Raw genomic sequence first — 20,490 nt, 5'->3', positions numbered from 1 at the left:
GACTAAGTGGAGCACAAAGAATTTTCAGGGAAGTGAAAGTACTTGGTATGGTATTCTAATTATGGATACACTGTTATCACATTTTTCCTAAGCCCATAGAACGTATAACACCAAGAGTGAATTCTAAGATAAACTGCAGACTTTGGGTCATTACATTGAAACAATTTAGTGTCATCCTTGGTAAAACATGTGTCATTCTGATGAGTGATGTTGATTAAGGGGGAGGGTATATTATGTGGGGGAAAGGGAGTATACGGGAAATCTCTGTATCTTCTTGATTTTATTGTAAACCTAAAACTTCTCCTAAAAAATGGAAGTCTTTAAAAAAATTAAAAATAATTTTAAAATTTCTAAATAAAAAGAATTTCAAAAGTAATAAAAATTGTGCAAAGAAGAAGATTTGTAGTTTTTATTTAGGGCATGTTAAGTTTGAGATACCTTCTACAGAGTTTGGGTATATGAGCCTAAACAGAAGATAGCTAGAAAAAAAGCTTAGGGAGTTATCAGCCTAGGTAATAAGATCAGGGACCCAGAAACAAAATAACATAAAAGTAAATAAAATTACAATACTAAGTTGACTAGAACCTCCTGATGATGACTTACTAATTCTTAAAGATTCAATTCAGATGAAAAGATTCTTTTCTTACAGATTAATTCTTTTCTTAAATATGACATAATGGTCATCACATCCAGGGAAGAGCAAGGGAAAAGAGCCTCAACATTGGGAAGAACCTTAGTATTATACCCACTTTTCATTAGAAAATAGGGGCTTCTGGGGCACCTGGGTGGCTCAGTGAGTTAACGGTCCACCTCTTGATTTCGGCTTAAGTCATGATCTCATGGTTCATGAGACTGAGCCTGTATCGGGTTCTGCACTGACAGTGCAGAGATCCTCCCTCTCCCTTTCTCACCGCCCCTCCCCAGCTCATGCGAGAGCTCCCTCTTTCAAAATAAATAAACATTTGAAAGAAAGAAAGAAAGAAAGAAAGAAAGAAAGAAAGAAAGAAAGAAAAGAAAGAAAGAAAAAGAAAAAGAAAGAAGAGAAAGAGAAAGAAAAAAAGAAATGTGGGCTTCTGAAGGTGAACAGCCTAGCATATGGCAATAGTTTTTATAAAAGCAAATAATATCTATTTTAGTTTTAGATTCTATGATTACCATACAATCAAAATGAATGAAGCAATTTTTCTTACTTTCAAAAAGAATGTAAAAGGAAAGTTAAAGGAAATAAATTCTATTTCATGTGAAAAATAACAAAATTGTTACAAGACTGAAATATCAAAGGAGAAAGGATGTGGATATACAAACTAAAGGAAAATTAACGCAATAATTCACTGAAGATGTGCTCATGTTGTCAAAATTTCTGCAACAAATAATTTGTAGTTATCCCTTTGACAAAACAACTATCCTTTTTTTGGGGGGTCAAAGATACAGCAAAAGCCTTGCCTTTTCCAGAGCAAATTATGTGCTACACACTGAAATAGCACAAAGTAACATAGCATTAAAAATGGATTTCACTAGATTTAAAAGAAACTTTTCATGAAAGAATTATTATGAAAAAGTAATCACTCATTGTAAAAAAACACTTTAAAATGGACTATTAAGACACCAGCTTATGTGAAAAGTCAATGAATCATAAATCATAAATCAAGAGTAAAACAAAATATCCTTTGTTGTTGACAGCTGACAAATTTATTAAATTGCTACATGTACTAGAAGTTTTATTATTAGGTATCTCCTGTAAAGACTCCACAGAGTAAAAAGGACTTGTCTGACAAAAGGAGGCTATTTGAACATTAAATTATAATTTCCCTATGTTTTAGGCAGAATACTTAATGTATTTTATTTTTAATCCTTAAAAATTCATTTTCACAGTAAATGCAATATAAATTCCATTTTACTTTAGCTAAATCTCACTAAATAATTATCTGCTTTTTTCTCCTCTAATAGTAGTAATACTGACCCAAATACACGTTGTGTCTATTTTACTTCAAAGAGTTTTTCATTAATAATTTAGTAAACTAAAATAAGGCAAACTAGCAAATATATATATATATATATACTAACTGTGACAGACATACATTCTTTCCAAAAAATATAAAAGGAATATAATTGGTAGGTATGTATTTTAAAATATCTAAGTACTCGTGGAAACCAAAATACTATATTCTATACATATGTACAATAACCTTCACAAAAGAGATAATCATTATAAACAGATGTCTCACTTATTTTGCCTACCTAAACCAATCCCTTTTCATTTATTTGTCAGCTGGGTTAAAAGTATTTAAAAGAATTTTGACATTGTATAGTAGGTAACTTTCCCTCAACTTACACCAGAAAATGTGATTGGAAAAAGGTCTTTTATGTCACTTCAAAGTCTAAGGAAAAAATCTGTTGAGCTAAGTAAGTGACTGAAATACTGCAATTTCCAGGCAACTTTGTTGGTTTACATATCACAATAGCGCTAGTCAGGAATTTACAATGAAATTTTTAATTAAGGGAAATTCTTAATTATTAAGGGGACTATAAAATTCAAGATAATCATTGGAAGAACTGATGAGCAAGATACATTTTAAGAAAAAAAAAACTTCATTTAAATTCACTAAACAAATTGATGAGTTCTTAACATTCACATTACAAGAAGATTCTTACTGATAGGTCACAGACATAAATGCCTTATGGGATTCTCTAAATCTTTTTTATATCTTATATTCCATCAAGCAGTCTACCAAACAGCTTATATCATAACTAAAATCAAAAAGAACACTTTCTCAGAAAAAATATTTATATACTTAAAAGAATTCACTGAAACTATCACTTGAAATTGAATTTTAGCTTATAAAATTTTTCAGAATTAAAATCGCATTAAAAATAAAATTTAGTCATACAAAATTATATCACATCAATAGTGATCTAGTATTTACTAGAGGAAAGAGAGAAAACACATTCAATGCCTATTATGTGCCAGATAATATGGTAGATACTTCAAGACGAACTATCTTAGTTTAGTTCATGTTATACTCAGATAAAGTGGGCATTATGAAAATCATACCACAGCTGGCAAAAGTGATTCTCAGAGTTGCCCACATTGGTTTAGAGGGAGGGCTCTGGAATCAGGCTTTCAGGATTCGGATCCGGGTCCTAATCTGCCACTTCAATCTCGTGCCTTGAGGAAGTTACTCGGTTTTTCTCTCCCTCAGCAGCAGAAAAGTAGTAAGTGAGATAACACAGTTACAGACGCTGGCACATAGTTAAGTACTCAGTACATGCCATGTACAACTAGTACTACACATCCTTGAACAACCCGTCACCTAAAATCAGAAAGTACATAACACAACACTGGTGTGAGTCTTAATCTGTCTGACACCAAGGGAAGTCCTGCTTATTGCATCACACTGTCTCTAATGAGAATTTCTTCCTTAGTGTATTTTTAATTGCTTGATATACGAAAGTCTATTTATACCTTGCACTAGAAAACATTTTTCCAAAGCAAATTCTTCCCACAACACACAATAAGGAAGATGTTTTATATCACCTACAGAATTTAATAACATATGTTCTTGAAAAAAGGAGGCTGGGCCAAATGAGAAAGAATGTCATGTACAGTCAATGTATCTGATCATCCAAATCAAAGGAAAATGAAATTTCTAATGTATTGAGTCATTCTTAGATATAAAATAAAAAAATATGATTACTTCAAGATTGGAGTTATACTTTCTTGAAATAATTTGTTAATCATTTATTTATTCTTTAAGTTATTGACTATTAAATGTCTAATGGAAGGCAATTTGTTTAGTCATTGCTTTCAATATTCACTGGACTAAGATTGACGCATCCAATGCAAAATAGTATTAGTTCCTGAGAAATGACAAAACATCCAAATAGTTTTGATCACTTGACAGAATTAATCAAGGTGATCACAGTGCTTGAGAATCATTATGAATAGAATGAAATCACAATGGTAATTACATATTGGCCTAATTTACTTATTCAAAAACAGGTAACATCAAATATACTGTTTGTGTTGCCACAAGCTATTTAACTCAATTCAGCGATATTATTGAATTATTATCTATTGAATATTATCTATTCATTTTGTTGGTTAATTTTTTTGTGCCATAATAAAAGCTAAAATTACATGTTAAAAGAGAAGGCGATAGGAAGTGTTATTCCTGGAGATTTAAATACTAAAGGGGCAGCTATACAAAATCCAAAAACTAGTTAAAGAAAACTCATCTTAAACCCTTCCAGGCTTTCTTTGACTTGGTGTTTGGCTTCAAAACTTGAGTTAACACATCCTCTATTTAAGCCACTATATCTAGAAAATGGATAGTTCAAAACCAGTTTTCATCACTACAACTAAAGTTCAAAATATAAGTCCTACTTCATTACTTCAGTAATTCTCTATTGTAAATACTATATCACTGGTAGAAAGAAGTTCAAATACAAAGTAATACAGCCTGTATTATAACAACCAACTTCCAAGATTAATAATATATCATTTTTTAAATATGAAACTGTAGTATTAGAGATAATCTTACAGATCGCCTAGCCCAATGTCATCAGGATAACAAAACCCAGCATGTACTGTTTACTACATCGATCTATATATTTTATCACATTGAATCTAACGAATCCAATGAGCTATTATTACTACATTTTATAATGGTGGAAGCTGAAGCACAAAATTGTTAACAAAGGTGTACTAATAATACAGTAAACTCAGCATTTGAACCCAAGTCTGTCTGACTTTAAAGTCCACACATATAACAACTATAATACATAGCTTTCATGATAAAACAAAGCCACAAAAATTCTCACAAAGCCTACCTTTAAAGGCTCCAAAAAATAAGATAATTATGTCAATAAATCATTTTCATACAAAGCCTCTTATATAGAGTAAAACTCATCAAGATTTGTAAGGACAGTGTAACAGTGCCAACAGAGAGGTAAAGCTTGCAGAAACAATACAAAGTTTCATAAAAATGGACTGCTAAGTAGACAAAAGTACATGGAAACTAAATACTTCAGCTTGAAACACAGAAGACAGAGAAGTAACTAACTTTATAGCTTAGCTCAATTGTTCCATAAAGTAATTAAGAATTAGATAATATTACAATTGTTGGCATATGCTTATTATGCAAACAGATTTTCAGAAAAGAGGGTATCTAATTTTCTCTGGAAATTTAAAAACTTTAAATAGATTCTCATTGATTTAGAATAATTCAATAATAACTAAAAATAAGATGGTATAACCTATTTCAAGGTCTCATTCATCTATATGAATTTAGGATATAGCCAGGACACAAGAAATTCTACCAACCCTTGTCCTACAGCTAAGAATCTATGTTCTTCAAGTAGAGGGAGAAGTCCCATTTAACAACTTTAACATTTTAAATGTTAGAAAGACTGTATCACTGAAAGGCTATATCACTGATGTGCACACTTATCTATAATGCCTCCCCTTTCAAAATTTTAAATAACAAAAGACTATACTGCTGATAGATACAGTTGTCCACAAAAGAGCCAACCTCAAACATCAAGGGCTTGGACACAATTAATGTAAAAGTATTAGATAAGAATTCAAAATAGCACATAACTGAATTAACTGCAGGGTAGCTGGGAATTGGGTATGTATGATTACTAAAGAGGATAGTGATACTTTTCTTATTATATGTTTTCTGTTGGATTTAAACTAAGAAGAACATATATATCATTGCAAAAGTTGAAGTTATTTATTACAGAGAAAAGTTAAGATGAGTGACATAAAAGAACTAAAAACAAATAAAAATGAAAATCAGAATGCTGACTGTTTACATTGTCTTCTATCTCCATGATGAAATAAATACAGTTTAAGATACCAAAATATAGTGTAAATATCAAAATGAGTTTTGAAGACAGGCAATGAAAAATAACCATGTGCCTTGGATGAATGGACCAGATAACCTGTTAACATATGATCTTAGCACTAAGATTTTATAATAGCTATTCATGTAAACATAAATTACTGTGATAGTTTGTTTCAGTTATAACATTTCAAACTCCATAATCTTTCTAATTTTATTCACAAAGCAACAAATTCCATTTCAGGTTAGAATAACTATGGACAATATTAATTCATAAGGAATATTTAAATTACACATGGGAATTTTCTACTGGCTACTTCCTCTGCCAATTTCTTCTCATAGCACTAAGTTTTTAATTACTGATTACAATGTATACTGGTTCACTTGGATGATAAAGAGCAAAACATTTTGAATTTAGATCCAGGATGGAAATTTAAAGTTTTATTTTTCCACTAGGCTGATATGCTGCCCAATGAAATTACTTAAGATCTTGTAGCAAAGTAGTATCACAGCAGGGTATGATCTCGAGATTCCTTTTAACTTCAAGACTTCAACCTTTACACTGATATAAAAGAAAGCATGACCCATGGAGCTCAGTGTTGTAAATGTACAGGTCATATTTATATTCATATTTATACTTTACATAAAGATGGTCTCAATACAGGGATAATATTATTAGCAATATTAAAATAGAATTTTGTTAATAACTTATTTAGATAATAAATATGAGAAAATCATGTTACACTTCAACAGACTTGAAATTTTTCCCACCTTTGTTTGCTTCATTCACTAGGTTTTCCAACAATTCAAAATTGGAAGACTTTCATACATATGTGTACATACTAGTGAAGCATTCCTATATTGCTTTTGGAGTAAAAATGAATGTTTACCTATACAATTTTCTCTTTAAATTCTCCAAACATAGCAATGTACACAGTAAAAATCATTCTTAAAACTCACATTTAACTACTTACATAAATGATTCTAAGATATAAAATTAAATATAAAAAATATAAAATTTTATGCATGAGGTATGTTTAATAAAAAGGAAGGAAACTACAAAAATTACACATAAAATCAACCTAATCAGAAAATAACTGAATTATATAAACACAGATATACCTTGGGTATATCTGGGTTCTCATGCAGGAACTGTATTTAAAGGAAAGCTAATATCTTTTAATATTATGCTGGTCTTATGATAATATCATTATAAAATAATACTAACATGTAAGTTATATAACTGTTATCAAATAGTATTCTTCAGAATAAACTTTACCCTAGTAATTTTTTTAAAGCCGACAGGATTTCATGGATGATCCAAACCATAAGCATTTCCAAAGGATAAGGTTGGGACTACCATTTTTCCTCAATTTGTATTATAATCACTATGCTACATCTAGTAAGATGTTTTCATTTATTATCAAGGAAGTCCTTCCTTTATGATTGTGTCAAGTCTTAATAATGTGTAAATTTGTATCTGCCTTAGTCCTAAAGGAGCTTTTATTAGCATGTCAGGGATAAAAACCCAATTTTACAACACATTTACACAGCACCAAGGATGTCAGGCATTATCTAAGTGTGTACAAATTACACATTCAAAGAAAACTTACCAGACAGTTGTTTCCACTTGACTGTCATTGAGCTGACGATTGTCCAGTTGGGCAAAAAGTGGAAAAAGCACTTGAATCCCTCCAATTGAATGAATTGCACTATGAATTGAATGTGTTACTATAGCTTTCACATCCTATGTTCAAAAACAAAAATGTGTATTAAATTTCTGAGGCATAAGTTATCATTATTTCCTTGTTCCAAATAACTTCGTAAAAAGAATTTCAAAAATATTGACATTTTTAAAGCCCTCAGTTATATAATTTTTGACACATATATAAAATAAAAACTTGAAATATCTTTGCCAACCAACCACTTTAAATCTGGAACTTACGTTGAGATTTTTATACTGAAATATGAAGCTATAAATGGAAAAATAATTTAGAATAAGAAATACCATCAGAAGATTTAAAGACATTCAAGTAATTTTTATGTGGGGGAGTTATATTAGTACATCCTTAAAGCAATGTATATTTTTGTGTCTAACAGCTATCTGTTCAGCTAATCAAATGATTTTTTTTCCAAAGGATATATAACAGATAAGATAACAGAAATGATAGATTCCCTACTAAGAAGACTGACTAGTCCAAGGTAAAGTATATTGCCAAAAAATTAAAATAAAAAAATAAGGTAGAAGGCAAAAATGTCATGCAAAGAATAGAAGATGAAAAAAAAAAATACCAACTGTAGACCTATAGGTTGGTAATATTTAATACGTAAAATACTGTTAATACTCAATGAAAATATGGAAACTAAGCTACTATTCACCTACCTGGAGCATTAGGGCATGTGGGGAATGCACAAAAATTGATGCATTTTCCTTTGGTGATGATTCCAGGCATAGCTGCGCATCAGTGGCCTTAGCATTATATGTAAATGCAATGCTACTTGCAAGTTTCCCATCATACAGAACCTGTTTATGATGTTCTGCCAAATGAATGTCACTCTCAGATTTAAATTTGAAGGTACTCTGAAAAAATAAAACTAAATTAAATTCTCTTTTTAAATGTAACATAATAAAACTCTAAAGTCTTAAAGCACAGAAGTATTTAAGATAATAAACAATTTGTTTTGACCCTTCCATGTGTCAGGTATTAGTCAATGGTATTATATTATTTTGTTAGCTCACTTCAGTTCTAGGAGTTAAATTGTACTCAGCATGCTAATAAACACACTCAGATCTTCATATTCTCATTTTTATTGTTGTTTTGATAATCTACAAAATAATTTTATTAGAAAAAAATGTACATTCAGATGTTATTAAATATAAAGGGAGTTTGATTTAATACTTCATGACATAAATTTAATGTTTCTTGTTAACACATTCACAAGTATGTACATGAGTATACAGTACCTGGGACATCAATTACTCATATAGAAAAATGAATATCATTTAAGACTATGAAGAATATTTATGTGTAGAAATATTTAGGTCTTAAGTATAGCAACATATTGAATAACAATACCACTCTACAAAAGCATCAGAAAGTCATGTTAAACCCAGAAGTTCATATATCTATATGAATTTTAATTTATATTTTATTTGCAAATTTGTAATTTAATGCAAATATTTTAAAACACTGTGCATATATAAAGTGTCACCACTTTATATACAGAATACAGAAATAATAAAGATGTACTAGCTGTAATAAAAGTATTGGTAGAAATGGTTAAAATTTCGCTACAGATATAAACCTGACAATGACAATGACAAGTAATATTTCACCTTTGCAACAATTACATGATATCAGTATTTTTATTATTTTCAACCTAACAACTATGAAAACTGAATGTTAGAAAAATTAAGATCTGGAATAGATGGTACCAGTATCAATGGATTAAAAGTGAAGTGACCTATATTATAATCTAGGCTCTACCACTAATTATCTCTAGACCTTTATTTGGTGTCAAAGATATCATTTAACCAATGTGGCTCGATTGGTTACTGTTACAGTAAGATTAAACCAAACGTTCCAAACTCACATTCTTGTAGGAGGTGAACAGACACATGCATAAATGAAGCAGGTCAAGGGGGGGTTTCTTCAGACTACAGCAGTACACGTTCTGTCTAAAAGTGTTCCTCAATGTTCAGCTCAGGTCAATTATTGTACCATGTTGCCAGTTCCTCAATATTTTTCAAAAGGAACATGAACTCTGGACTTTTACATAAATATAAAATCACCTAATTTGTAATTTAATGCAAATATTTAAAAACACTGGGCAGACCAAACATGTCAGGTCAAATTCAGCCCATTTTGTACTTCTAAACTCATATCCAGAGAGCCTTCCTTACTGGAACCTGGATGCAAACCATTGAATTAGGCACATGCAAAGGGAAGAGCAGCATGAATAAATGAAAATTTGTACGTAAGTAGCTATGGAAGGATGATACTTTTTGTCCTTTAAATGTAAGCACATTTACATATTTTGATATTAGAAATAAGCTAACCCAATTGCAGTATTTGGGATCAGACCTTGTTTTCTCTTCTCAATTAAATGGAATGCAGAACTTTATCTGCCACCCCAGAGATTTAAAATGTAATCTGTTTATATAACTCACAGATTCACACCTCCCAATCTAGAGGCAACAGTTGGGCTTAAAATATGTTCTGGTTTAAAATAAAGATTATATTTCAGTCCCTCTTGTACTAAAGAATAGGTGACAATTACAATAAAAAAAGATTTTTTTTTAAAGTCTTCTTTAAGAGGAGTCAACATGGTGGAGAAGTAGGGGGACCCAAAGTTCCCTTATCCCTCAAACACAGCAGTACTGAGGTCAGGAGACTTAGAATTTCAGGAATCTTGGCTACAGAGTGACAGAAACATCTCAAGGGGCCCTTGGTGACAAATTGGTAGGCCATAGGTGCGTGATTATGAATTGGGAGAGATAAAACACATGGTGCAGGCAGAGAGGAGAGGGATCCCCTTCTGTGGATAGACAAAAGGAAGAGAAAGAGAGGGTGTGGAAGTGTAGGATTGTATTTGAACAAGAGAAAACCCACAGACTGGGTAACGGGAAAAAAGGAGAAAGAACCAATTTCTAACACAATCCAGAGTTGCAGGACTTTCTCTGGACTGGGAGCAGACACACTGTACACTCTCCTGATGGGGAGGAGGAGCCAGCCCCAGGCTGGGTAGCTAGCTCAGAGGGCAGTCAGAGAGAGCCCCTTGAGTCATCTCCCTTGAGTGCTGTGGTAAGAAGGTATATAGCAGCTCCACGGACAAAAGATCCTGCAGACACCCACCAGCCAGAGGCCCTCTGTCTGCTGGCTGGGCAAAATGGCACTACACTGGAACTGGGGCATTGGAGCAGGATCCTTTAAATTCAGGGCCAGTGTGAATCCCAGCCAAGTGCCTGGGAGGAACAGGAAGCTGTGGAACGGGACAAACGGGACACACAGGCCGCTCGTGCAGGTGCCGCACTGTGGGAATAGCCTGAACACAGTGGTTTGGGTCATCTGGTCTGGGGAGGAGAGACTGGGGTGTCAATATTTTTCTCCCCATCACCAAAAAGTTGGGGCTTCAGAGAACAGAAAACAGGCCCACTGTGGAGGCTGGACCCGCCTATACCAAACCATGCCCCTCTTTGCTTGGTAGCTGAGTATCTACCAGAGCAAGATTGACAATGACAGAACCAGATGGCCCCTCCTGCAGACCAGTAGAGTCACCAGTTCCAAGGCACCTTCAGATATTGGTCTAGCAGTTTTGCATTTTCTGATTTGATTCTTGGTCAACTCTTATTTTATATATAACATATATGTAATATTTTTTTCCTTCCCTTTCTTCCTCTTCTTTCTTCCCTTCTCTATTCTGGTTGTTGGTTTGGTTAACCAAACATTTTTAATATATTCTTTTTATACTTCCTCTATATCTCCTTCTTATTTATTTTCCCCTCTCTCTCTGTCTCTCTCTCTGAAGAGAGAGACTCCAAAACACATCCTGAAGGGCCAGACCCTGGACAGTGTATGACACCTTTTTAATATAGTAGTGCTCGCTGGTGCAGGACATGTAATAAGCTATTAAAACACATAAGGGACAGAAAACTAGCCAAAATGATGAAAATGAAGAATTCTCCTCAAAAGAAATTCCAGGAAGAAATGACAGCTAGAGAATTGCTCAAAACAGATATAAACAATATATCTGATCAAGAAAGAATAATTGTCATAAGATTAATAGCTGGGCTTGAAAAAAAGCTTAGAAGACAGCAGAGAATCTATTGCTACAGAGATCAAGGAACTAAGAAATAGTCACGATGAATTAAGAAAATGTTGTGCAAAATAAACTAGAGGTGGTGACAGCAAGGATGGAGGAAGCACAGAAGAGAATAAGTGAAATAGAAGACAAAATTACGGAAAATGACGAAGCCGAGAAAAAGAGAGATAAGAAAATACTAGACAATAAGGGGAGAATTAGAGAACTAAGTGATTCAATGAAATTTAATAATATCCATATCATAGGAGTTCCACAAGAAGAGAGAGAGAGAGGGGCAGAAGGTTTACATGAACAAGTTATAGCTGACAATTTTCCTAATCTGGGTAAGGAAGCAGACATCCAAATCCAGAAGGCACAGAGAACTCCCTTCAGACTCAACAAGAATAGGTCTTTGCCATGGCATTATCATGGTGAAACCGGCAAAATACAAAGATAGAGAATTCTGAAAGCAAATAGGGACAAATAGGCTTTAATCTACAAGAGTAGACACATAAAGGTAGTAGCAAACCTGTCTAGTGAAACTTGGCAGGCCAGAAGGCAGTGGCAGGAAATATTCAAAGTGCTGAATAGAAAAAATACGCAGCCAAGAATCCTTTATCCAGCAAGGCTGTCATTCAGAATAGAAGGAGAGATAAAGTCTTTCCAAGACAAACAAAAACTGAAGGAGTTCATGACTACTAAGTCCACTCTATGAATGGAACGTCGCAAAGACTACAAAGGACCAGAGACATTACCACAAGCATGAAACCTACAGGTAACAATGACACTAAATCCATATCTTTTGATAATAACTCTTAAGTGTAAATGGACTAAATGCCCCAATCAAAAGACATAGGGTATCAGAATAGATAAACAAATAAGATCCATCTATATGCTGTCTACAAGAGACTCATTTTAGACTTGAAGAGAGGGGATAGAGAACCATCTATCACACTACTAGAAGTCAAAAGAAAGCTGGAGTAGCCATACTTATATCAGACAAACTAAATTTTAAACTAAAGACTGTAACAAGAGATGAAGAAGGGCATCATATCATAATTATGGGGTCTATCTATCAAGAAGAGCTAACAATTATAAATGTTTACGCCCCCAACATGAAGGCACCCAAATATATAAATCAGTTAATCACAAACATAAGCAATCTTATTGATAAGAATACAGTAATTGCAGGGGACTTTAATATACACTAACAACAATGAACAGATCATCTAGGCAGAAAATTAATAAAGAAATAATGGCTTTGAATTATACACTGAACCAGATGGACTTGGCAGATATATTCAGAACACATCCAAAAGCTGCAGAATACACATTCTCCTCGAGTGCACATGGAACATTCTCCAAGATAGATCACATACTGGGTCACGAAACAGCCTCAATAAACATAAAAGAACTGAGATCATACCATGCATATTTTCAGACCACAATGCTACGAAACTTGAAATCAACCATAAGAAAAAATTTGTAAAGTCTCCAAATGCAGGGAGGTAAAGAACATTCTACTAAAGAATGAATGGGTCAGGCAGGCAATTAAGGAAGAAATTTAAAAATACATGGAAACAAATGTAAATGAAAACACAACAGTCCAAAGCCTTTGGGATGCAGCAAAGGCAGTCATAAGAGGAAAATACACTGCAATCCAGGTGTATCTCAAGAAAAAAGAAAAATCCTAAATACAAAACCTAAACATACAACTAAAGGAACTAGAAGCAGAAGAGCAAAGAAACCCCAAAGCCAGCAGAAAAAGAGAAGTAGTAAAGATCAGAGCAGAAATAAACAAGATAGAGTCCAAAAAAATGGTAAAACATATCGATGAATCTAAGAGCTAGTTTTTTTGAGAAAATAAACAAAATTGATAAACCCCTGGCCAAACTTCTCAAAAAGAAAACAGAGAGAACCCAAATAGATAAAATCACGAATGAAAGATCACAACCAACACCACAGAAATACAATTATTAGAGAACACTATGAAAAATTATATGCCAACAAACTGGACAACCTGGAAGAAATGGACAAATTCCTAGACACCCAAACACTACCAAACTCAAACGGAAAGAAATAGAAAATTTGAACAGACCCATAATCAGCAAAGGTAATGAATCAGTTATCAAAAATCTCCCAATAAATAAGCCCTGGGCCAGATGGCTTCCCAGGGAAATTCTACCAGACATTTAAAGCAGAGTTAATACCTATCCTTCTCAAGCTGTTCCAAAATACAGAGGTGGAAGGAAAGCTTCTGGACTCATTCTATGAAGCCAGCATTACCTTGATTCCCAACAGACAGAGACCCCACTAAACGGAGAGTTACAGGCCATATCCCTGATGAACACGGACGCAAAAATTCTCAATAAGATACTAGCAAATCGAATTCAACAGTACATTAAAAGAATATTCACCATGATCAAGTGGGATTCATTCCTGGGCTGCAGGGCTGGTTCAATATTCACTAATCAATCAATATGACACATCACATTAATAAAAGAAAAGAACTATATGATAGTGTCAACAGATGCAGAAAAAGCATTTGACAAAATACAGCATCCTTTCCTAGTAAAAACCCTCAAGAAAGTTGGGATAGAAGGAACATACCTTAACATCATAAAAGCCATGTATGAAAAGCCCACAGCTAACATCATCCTTAATGGGGAAAAACTAAGAGCTTTCCCTCTGAGATGAGGAACACGACAGGGATGTCCACTCTCACCACTGTTGTTTAACACACTATTGTAAGTCCTACCTTCAACAGACAACAAAATGAAATCAAAGGCATCCAAATTGGCAAAGAAGTAGTCAAACTTCTTTGACACACTCCACATGGAAACATCACACTCTACATGGAAAGCCCGAAAGATTCCACCAAAAAGGCAGTTAGAAATGATATATGAATTCAGCAAAGTTGCAGAATACAAAATCAATGCACAGAAACCGGTTGCATTTCTATACATCAATAATAAAGCAATGGAAAGAAAGATTAAGAAATTGATCCCATTTACAATTGCACCAAGAACCATAAAATACCTAGGAATAAACTTACCCAAAGATGTAAAAGATCTGGATGCTGAAAACTATAGAAAACTTATGAAGGAAATTGAAGAAGACACAAAGAAATGGAAAACCATTCCATGCTCATGGATTGGAAGAACAAATGTTGTTAACATGTCAATACTACCCAAAGCAATGTACACCTTCAGTGAAATCCCAATCAAACAATTCTAGCATTCTTCTCAAAGCTAGAACAAACAATCCTAAAGTTTGTATGGAACCACAAAAGACCCTGAATAGCCAAAGTAATGTTGAAAAAGAAAACCAAAGCAGGAGGCATCACAATCCTAGACCTTACCCTCTACTACAAAAGCTGTAATCATCAAGACAGTATGGTATTGGCACAAAAACAGACACATAGACCAATGGAATAGAATAGAGAACCTACAATTGGACTCACACATGGACAGTGAACTAATCTTTGACAAAACAATAAAGAATATCCAATGGAAAAGAGACAGTCTCTTTAGCAAATGGTACTGGGAGAACTAGACAGCAACATGCAGAACAATGAACCTGGACCACTTTCTTACACCATACACAAAAAAACCTCAAAATGGATGAAAGACCTAAATATGAAACAGGAAGCCATTAAAACCCTAGAGAAGAAAGCAGGCAACAACCTCTTTGACTTCAGCCGCAACAACTTCTTACTTGACACCTCTCCGAAGGCAATGGAAATAAAAGCAAAAATGAACTACTGGGACTTCAACAAGATAAAAACCTTCTGTACCACAAAGGAAACAATCAACAAAACTAAAAGGCAACTGATGGAATGGGAAAAGATATTTGCAAATGGCATATAAGATAAAGGTTAGTATCCAAAATCTATAAAGAACTTATCAAACATCCTAAAAACAAATAATCCAGTGAAGAAATGGGCAGAAGACATGAATAGATACTTTTCCAACGAAGACATTGAGATGGCCAACAGACACATGAAAAGATGCTCAATGTCACTCATCATCGAGAAAATACAAATCAAAACAACACTGAGATACCACCTCACACCTGCCAGAGTGGCTAAAATTAACAACTCAGGAAACAGATGCTGGCAAGAATGTGAAGAAACGGGAACCCTCTTGCACTATTGGTGGGAATGCAAACTGGTGCAGCTGTTCTGGAACACAGTGTAGAGGTTCCTCAAAAACTTAAAAATAGAATTACTCTATGACCTAGCAATAGCACTACTAGGAATTTATCCAAAGGATACAGGAGTGTTGATTCACAGGGGAATATGTACCCAATGTTTATAGCAGTGCTTTCAACAACAGCCAAATTATGGAAAGAGCCCAAATGTCCATCAGCTGATGAATGGATAAAGAAGATGTGGCTTATATACAATGGAATACTATTTGGCAATGACAAAGCAGGAAATCATGCCATTTGCAACAACGTGGGTAGAACTGGAGGATATTATGCTAAGTGAAAAAAGTCAGAGAAAGACAGATATCACATATTTTCACTCATATGTGGAATCTGAGAAACTTAACAGAAGACCATGGGGGAAGAGAAGGGGGAAAATAGTGTCAAACAGAGAGGGAGGCAAACCATAAGAGACTCTTACATACAGAGAACAAACTGAGGGTTGACGACGGGGGGGTGGAGAGGGGAAGAGGGGAAAATGGGTGATGGGTATCTGAGGAGGGCACTTGTTGGGGTGAGCACTGGGTGTTGTATGTAAGCGATGTCATGGGAATCTACTCCCAAAGCCAAGAGCACACTGTATACATTGTATGTTAGCTAACTTGACAATAAATTATATTTTATAAATAAATAAATAAATAAATAAATAAATAAATAAATAAATAAATGAATAAGGATTATCTGAATGAAATTATGAGTTAACTATATAAGGTAGTAATACTGGCAACATAAAACCATTTTAATTTGCCTTCTTCACTGGTTGCCTTGGTATTATAATATCAACATTTTAATATGTATTTCAATAAGATTATAAATCCTCAAAAGGTTTAATATTTATGCTTCTAACATAATCATTTTCAAAAAAATTTTCACAAATATGTTAGAATTTTTACTTACATTGCAAAGAACTGATCAGAAGCAGATTTAATTATTTTGGAGGAATAAAACATATGAGTTTGTTTATTGAAATAAAACTGTTTAGTTGAGGAATTTGAGGAAAGAGTATCTATGACATTGAGACATTGGGGAAGCAGACTAAATAAGGAAGAGGGGAGTCAAGGAGTTGGATGACCCAAAAGCAAGTTGGAGTTTAATCAGGTAGAGTAGTGCTACCTCCTTATGTTGATGATGTTATACCAAGAAAAGTAGTGTGTGGGGCACCTGGGTGGCTCAGTTGGTTGAGGTACCGACTTTGGCTCAGGTCATGATCTCATGGTTTGTGAGTTTGAGCCCCGCATCGGGCTCTATGCTGACAGCTCTGAGCCTGGAGCCTGCTTGGGATTCTGTGTCTCCCTCTGTCTCTGCCCCTCCCCCACTCATGCTCTGTCTCTCAGAAATAAATATTTAAAAAAAATTTTTTTTTTAAAGAAAAGCAATGTGTAGACAGGAACTGGAGGAAGAGCAACGTAAGTTCCAGCTAGTGGAGCTACATTGTATTAAGGGTTTGGGGGATTTGACACAAACAAAGGCAACAAAAGCAAAAATAAACCAGTGGGACTATATCAAACTAAAAACTTCCACACAGTGAAGGCAACCACCAACAAAATGAAAAGGCAAGCTACCAAACAGGAGAAAATATTTGCAAATTAATTTCCTGATAAGGGGCTAATATAAAATACATATATAGAACTCATACAGCTCTAATTTAAAAACCACCAAGAAACCAGTCTAATTTAAAAATGGGCAGAGGACTTGAATAGACATTTTTCCAAAAAAGACATAAGGGTGGTAACAGACACATTTCACTAATTAGTGAAATGCAAATCAAAACCACAATAAGCTGTCACTTCACACCTGTTGGAATGGCTATTACTGAAAAAACAAGACATAACAAGTGTTGCCAAGGAGGTGGAGTAAAGAAAATCCTTTTGCACTGCTGGTGGGAATGTAAACTGGTGCAGCAACTGTAGAAAAGAGTATGATGTGTTCTCAAAAACTTAAAACTAGAATTACTATATGATCTAGCAATTCTACTTCTAGATATTCATCCAAAAAAAAAAAATGGAAACACTAACTCGTAAAGATATCTGCACTCCCATGTTCACTGCATTGTTTACGATAGCCAAGACATGGAAGCAACTTCAGTGTCCATAGATGAGTAACTGCATAAGGAAAATGTTGTACATGTACGTATACAAGGGGATGTTATTCAGCCGTAAAAACGAATGAAATCTTGCCATTTGCAATGACATGAATGGACCTTGAGGACATTATGCTAAGTGAAATAAATCAGAGAAAAACAACTATACAACCTTACTTATATGTGGAATCTAAAGCAAGCAAGCCAACAAACAGAAAGAATTCACAAAGAATGGCCAGAGGTGGAGAGAAGAGATAAATAAAATGGGCAAAGAAGGTCAAAGAGTATAAACTTCTACTTACAAGATGAATAAATTCTGAAGAACAATATAAAGAATGTTGATCACAGCTAACAATACTGTATTGTATATTTGGAAGTTGCTAAGAGAGCAGATTTAAAAGTCCTCAGTACACACAAAAAATTATAACCATGTGAGGTGATGGATGGGTCAGCTAACCTTACGATGGTAGTCATTTCACCATATACACATGTATCAGATCATTATATTGTATGCTTTAAACGAATGTAATGTTATATGTCAATTATATCTCAATAAAACTTGGGGAAAAGCTTTGAAATTAAAAAAGTAAGATACTGTCTTCTCAGTTTTGTACAGTGCAATAAATAAATAGCTAAAAACATTGGGCTCAAAATTAGTTCCACTTAAGTCTGAATCCCAACCCTATCACACACTAGGTGTGTATACATCCCCAAGTTATTTACCTCTCATCTCTTATTACACACCTTACAGACAAAATAGTAAATAGAGAACTTTGAACAATACCTGGATCTTTAAAAGCAACACAAAATGGCAGCTGCTATCTTTACCGCATCTTTTCCTACTTAGTATTATACAAGTATTTTTCTGTAAGATATTTTTCCATAAATGTCACTCACAAAATATATACCATAAATTTTATGTAATGACATATAGTAGTGAACATCCAGATATCTGTAACATAGTTGCTAATGAGGCAAAACCTCATTGAATAGAACCTAATCACCCAAACTGGAATTACTTAACATAAACATGGGAAAATGTTCCAGAACACTGCTAAACTCAACCAAATTAAGTTTATCTAATAGCTACAAGAGCAGGGACTTGCTATTTTCTATAGCAAAACTTTCTATTTTCTATAGAAGTTTCTGAAAACTTCACCAAGTTAAGAATATAGCCATTTCCATTGAATTATGTAAGAATAACATATATATGGCAATACCTACTGCTCTCTCCAGTATCGCTATGTGACTAATATTACTGATATTAATAGGTAATGACACAACATTCCATGAATTATGTTTCCTACTGTGTAACTTAAGAGAATGTTGCCACCTATACATTGGAGAAGTTTCCCTTCAAAATGAATAATCTAGGGCGCCTGGGTGGCTCAGTCAGTTGAGCGTCCAACTTCAGCTCAGGTCATCATCTCACAGTTCATGGGTTTGAGCCCCCCAACAGGTACTGTGCTGACAGCTCAGAGCCTGGAAACTGCTTCGGATTCTGTGTGTGTCTCTGCCCTCCCCTGGTCACACTCTATCTCTCTTTCTCTCTCTCAAAAATAAATAAAACATTTTTAAAAGTTTTCAAAAACAAAAATTAAAAATAATATGAATAATGCATATTAATAATAATATGAAGTAAAATTACTTCAAACTCTAATAATCTACATTTCCAAACTTCTCTAGGAAAATATATATATAGAATCAATCCATTCTCTTACCACAATTTTTTTTATAATTCCAAATGACTGGAAAAACAAAATTCATTATTTTGATATTCCAAGTCTTCAATAACTTGGTTTCAACCAATCATAATCATCCTCACATCCCACCATAAACCACTCAGCCTACTCTGTATTCTACCATGAAGCCATGTCTGTTTATGGATTAATCCATAAACACACCCTATACTCCCTTGATTCTTTCCCTTTAATCATGCCCTCTTTCTCACATTCTATCATGTCCTGCTCACCATCTGAAACTTATGTATTTTTCAAGAACCCTAAAAAACTTTTTCCTATGAAGAATTCCTAAAGTCTTTGTAGCTGAAATTAATCATCCTTTCACAAAACTTTAACAGCATTTACATTATATTTCCTTTCTGGTACACATATCAACTTTTAATTATAAACATTTAGGAATATAATTATTCTCATAAAGAGAGTATAAGTTTGATCATTTTTAATACTCTAAAGCTTAGAACAATTCCTTGAATACAATAAATACGTAGTACACTGATGAAATTTACTCAATGGCATGCCCTGAAATCATTATTACCAACCCTTAACAAGCAAGATTATAAAGACTATAGTCTTTATAGACTATAGTCACAAGACTATAGTCTATATAGACTAGTCTATAGTCTTTATAGACTATATAGACTATATAGACTAGTCTATAGTCTTTATAGACTATAGTCACAAACATGCCAACAAGTAGATCAGCACAGAAAATTTCACTGCATGAAGTGCAGTCAGTTGTTTCACACAGTGCATAATTATTTGTCCAATCAAATCTTTAAAAATTATGATAACGGCATATATAAAATTAGCA

General features: G+C 33.8%; 1 protein-coding gene across 8 annotated transcripts in view; it reads right to left on the bottom strand.

The window, feature by feature from the left end:
• Nucleotides 1–20,490, bottom strand: part of NBEA (neurobeachin) — a 683,574-nt gene that overhangs the window by 543,946 nt on the left and 119,138 nt on the right. For all 8 annotated transcript variants that reach the window (XM_042952224.1, XM_042952367.1, XM_042952503.1 and 5 more), the window contains exons 9-10: nucleotides 8,230–8,427; nucleotides 7,460–7,593 (exon numbers count right to left, since the gene is read on the bottom strand). In XM_042952224.1, coding sequence (XP_042808158.1) covers nucleotides 7,460–7,593; nucleotides 8,230–8,427 — 332 coding nt within the window. The remainder of the gene's footprint in view (nucleotides 1–7,459; nucleotides 7,594–8,229; nucleotides 8,428–20,490) is intronic.

Source organism: Panthera leo, chromosome A1, assembly GCF_018350215.1.
Source record: "Panthera leo isolate Ple1 chromosome A1, P.leo_Ple1_pat1.1, whole genome shotgun sequence".
Lineage (NCBI taxonomy): Eukaryota > Metazoa > Chordata > Mammalia > Carnivora > Felidae > Panthera > Panthera leo.
This window is presented reverse-complemented; position numbering and strand designations above follow the sequence as displayed.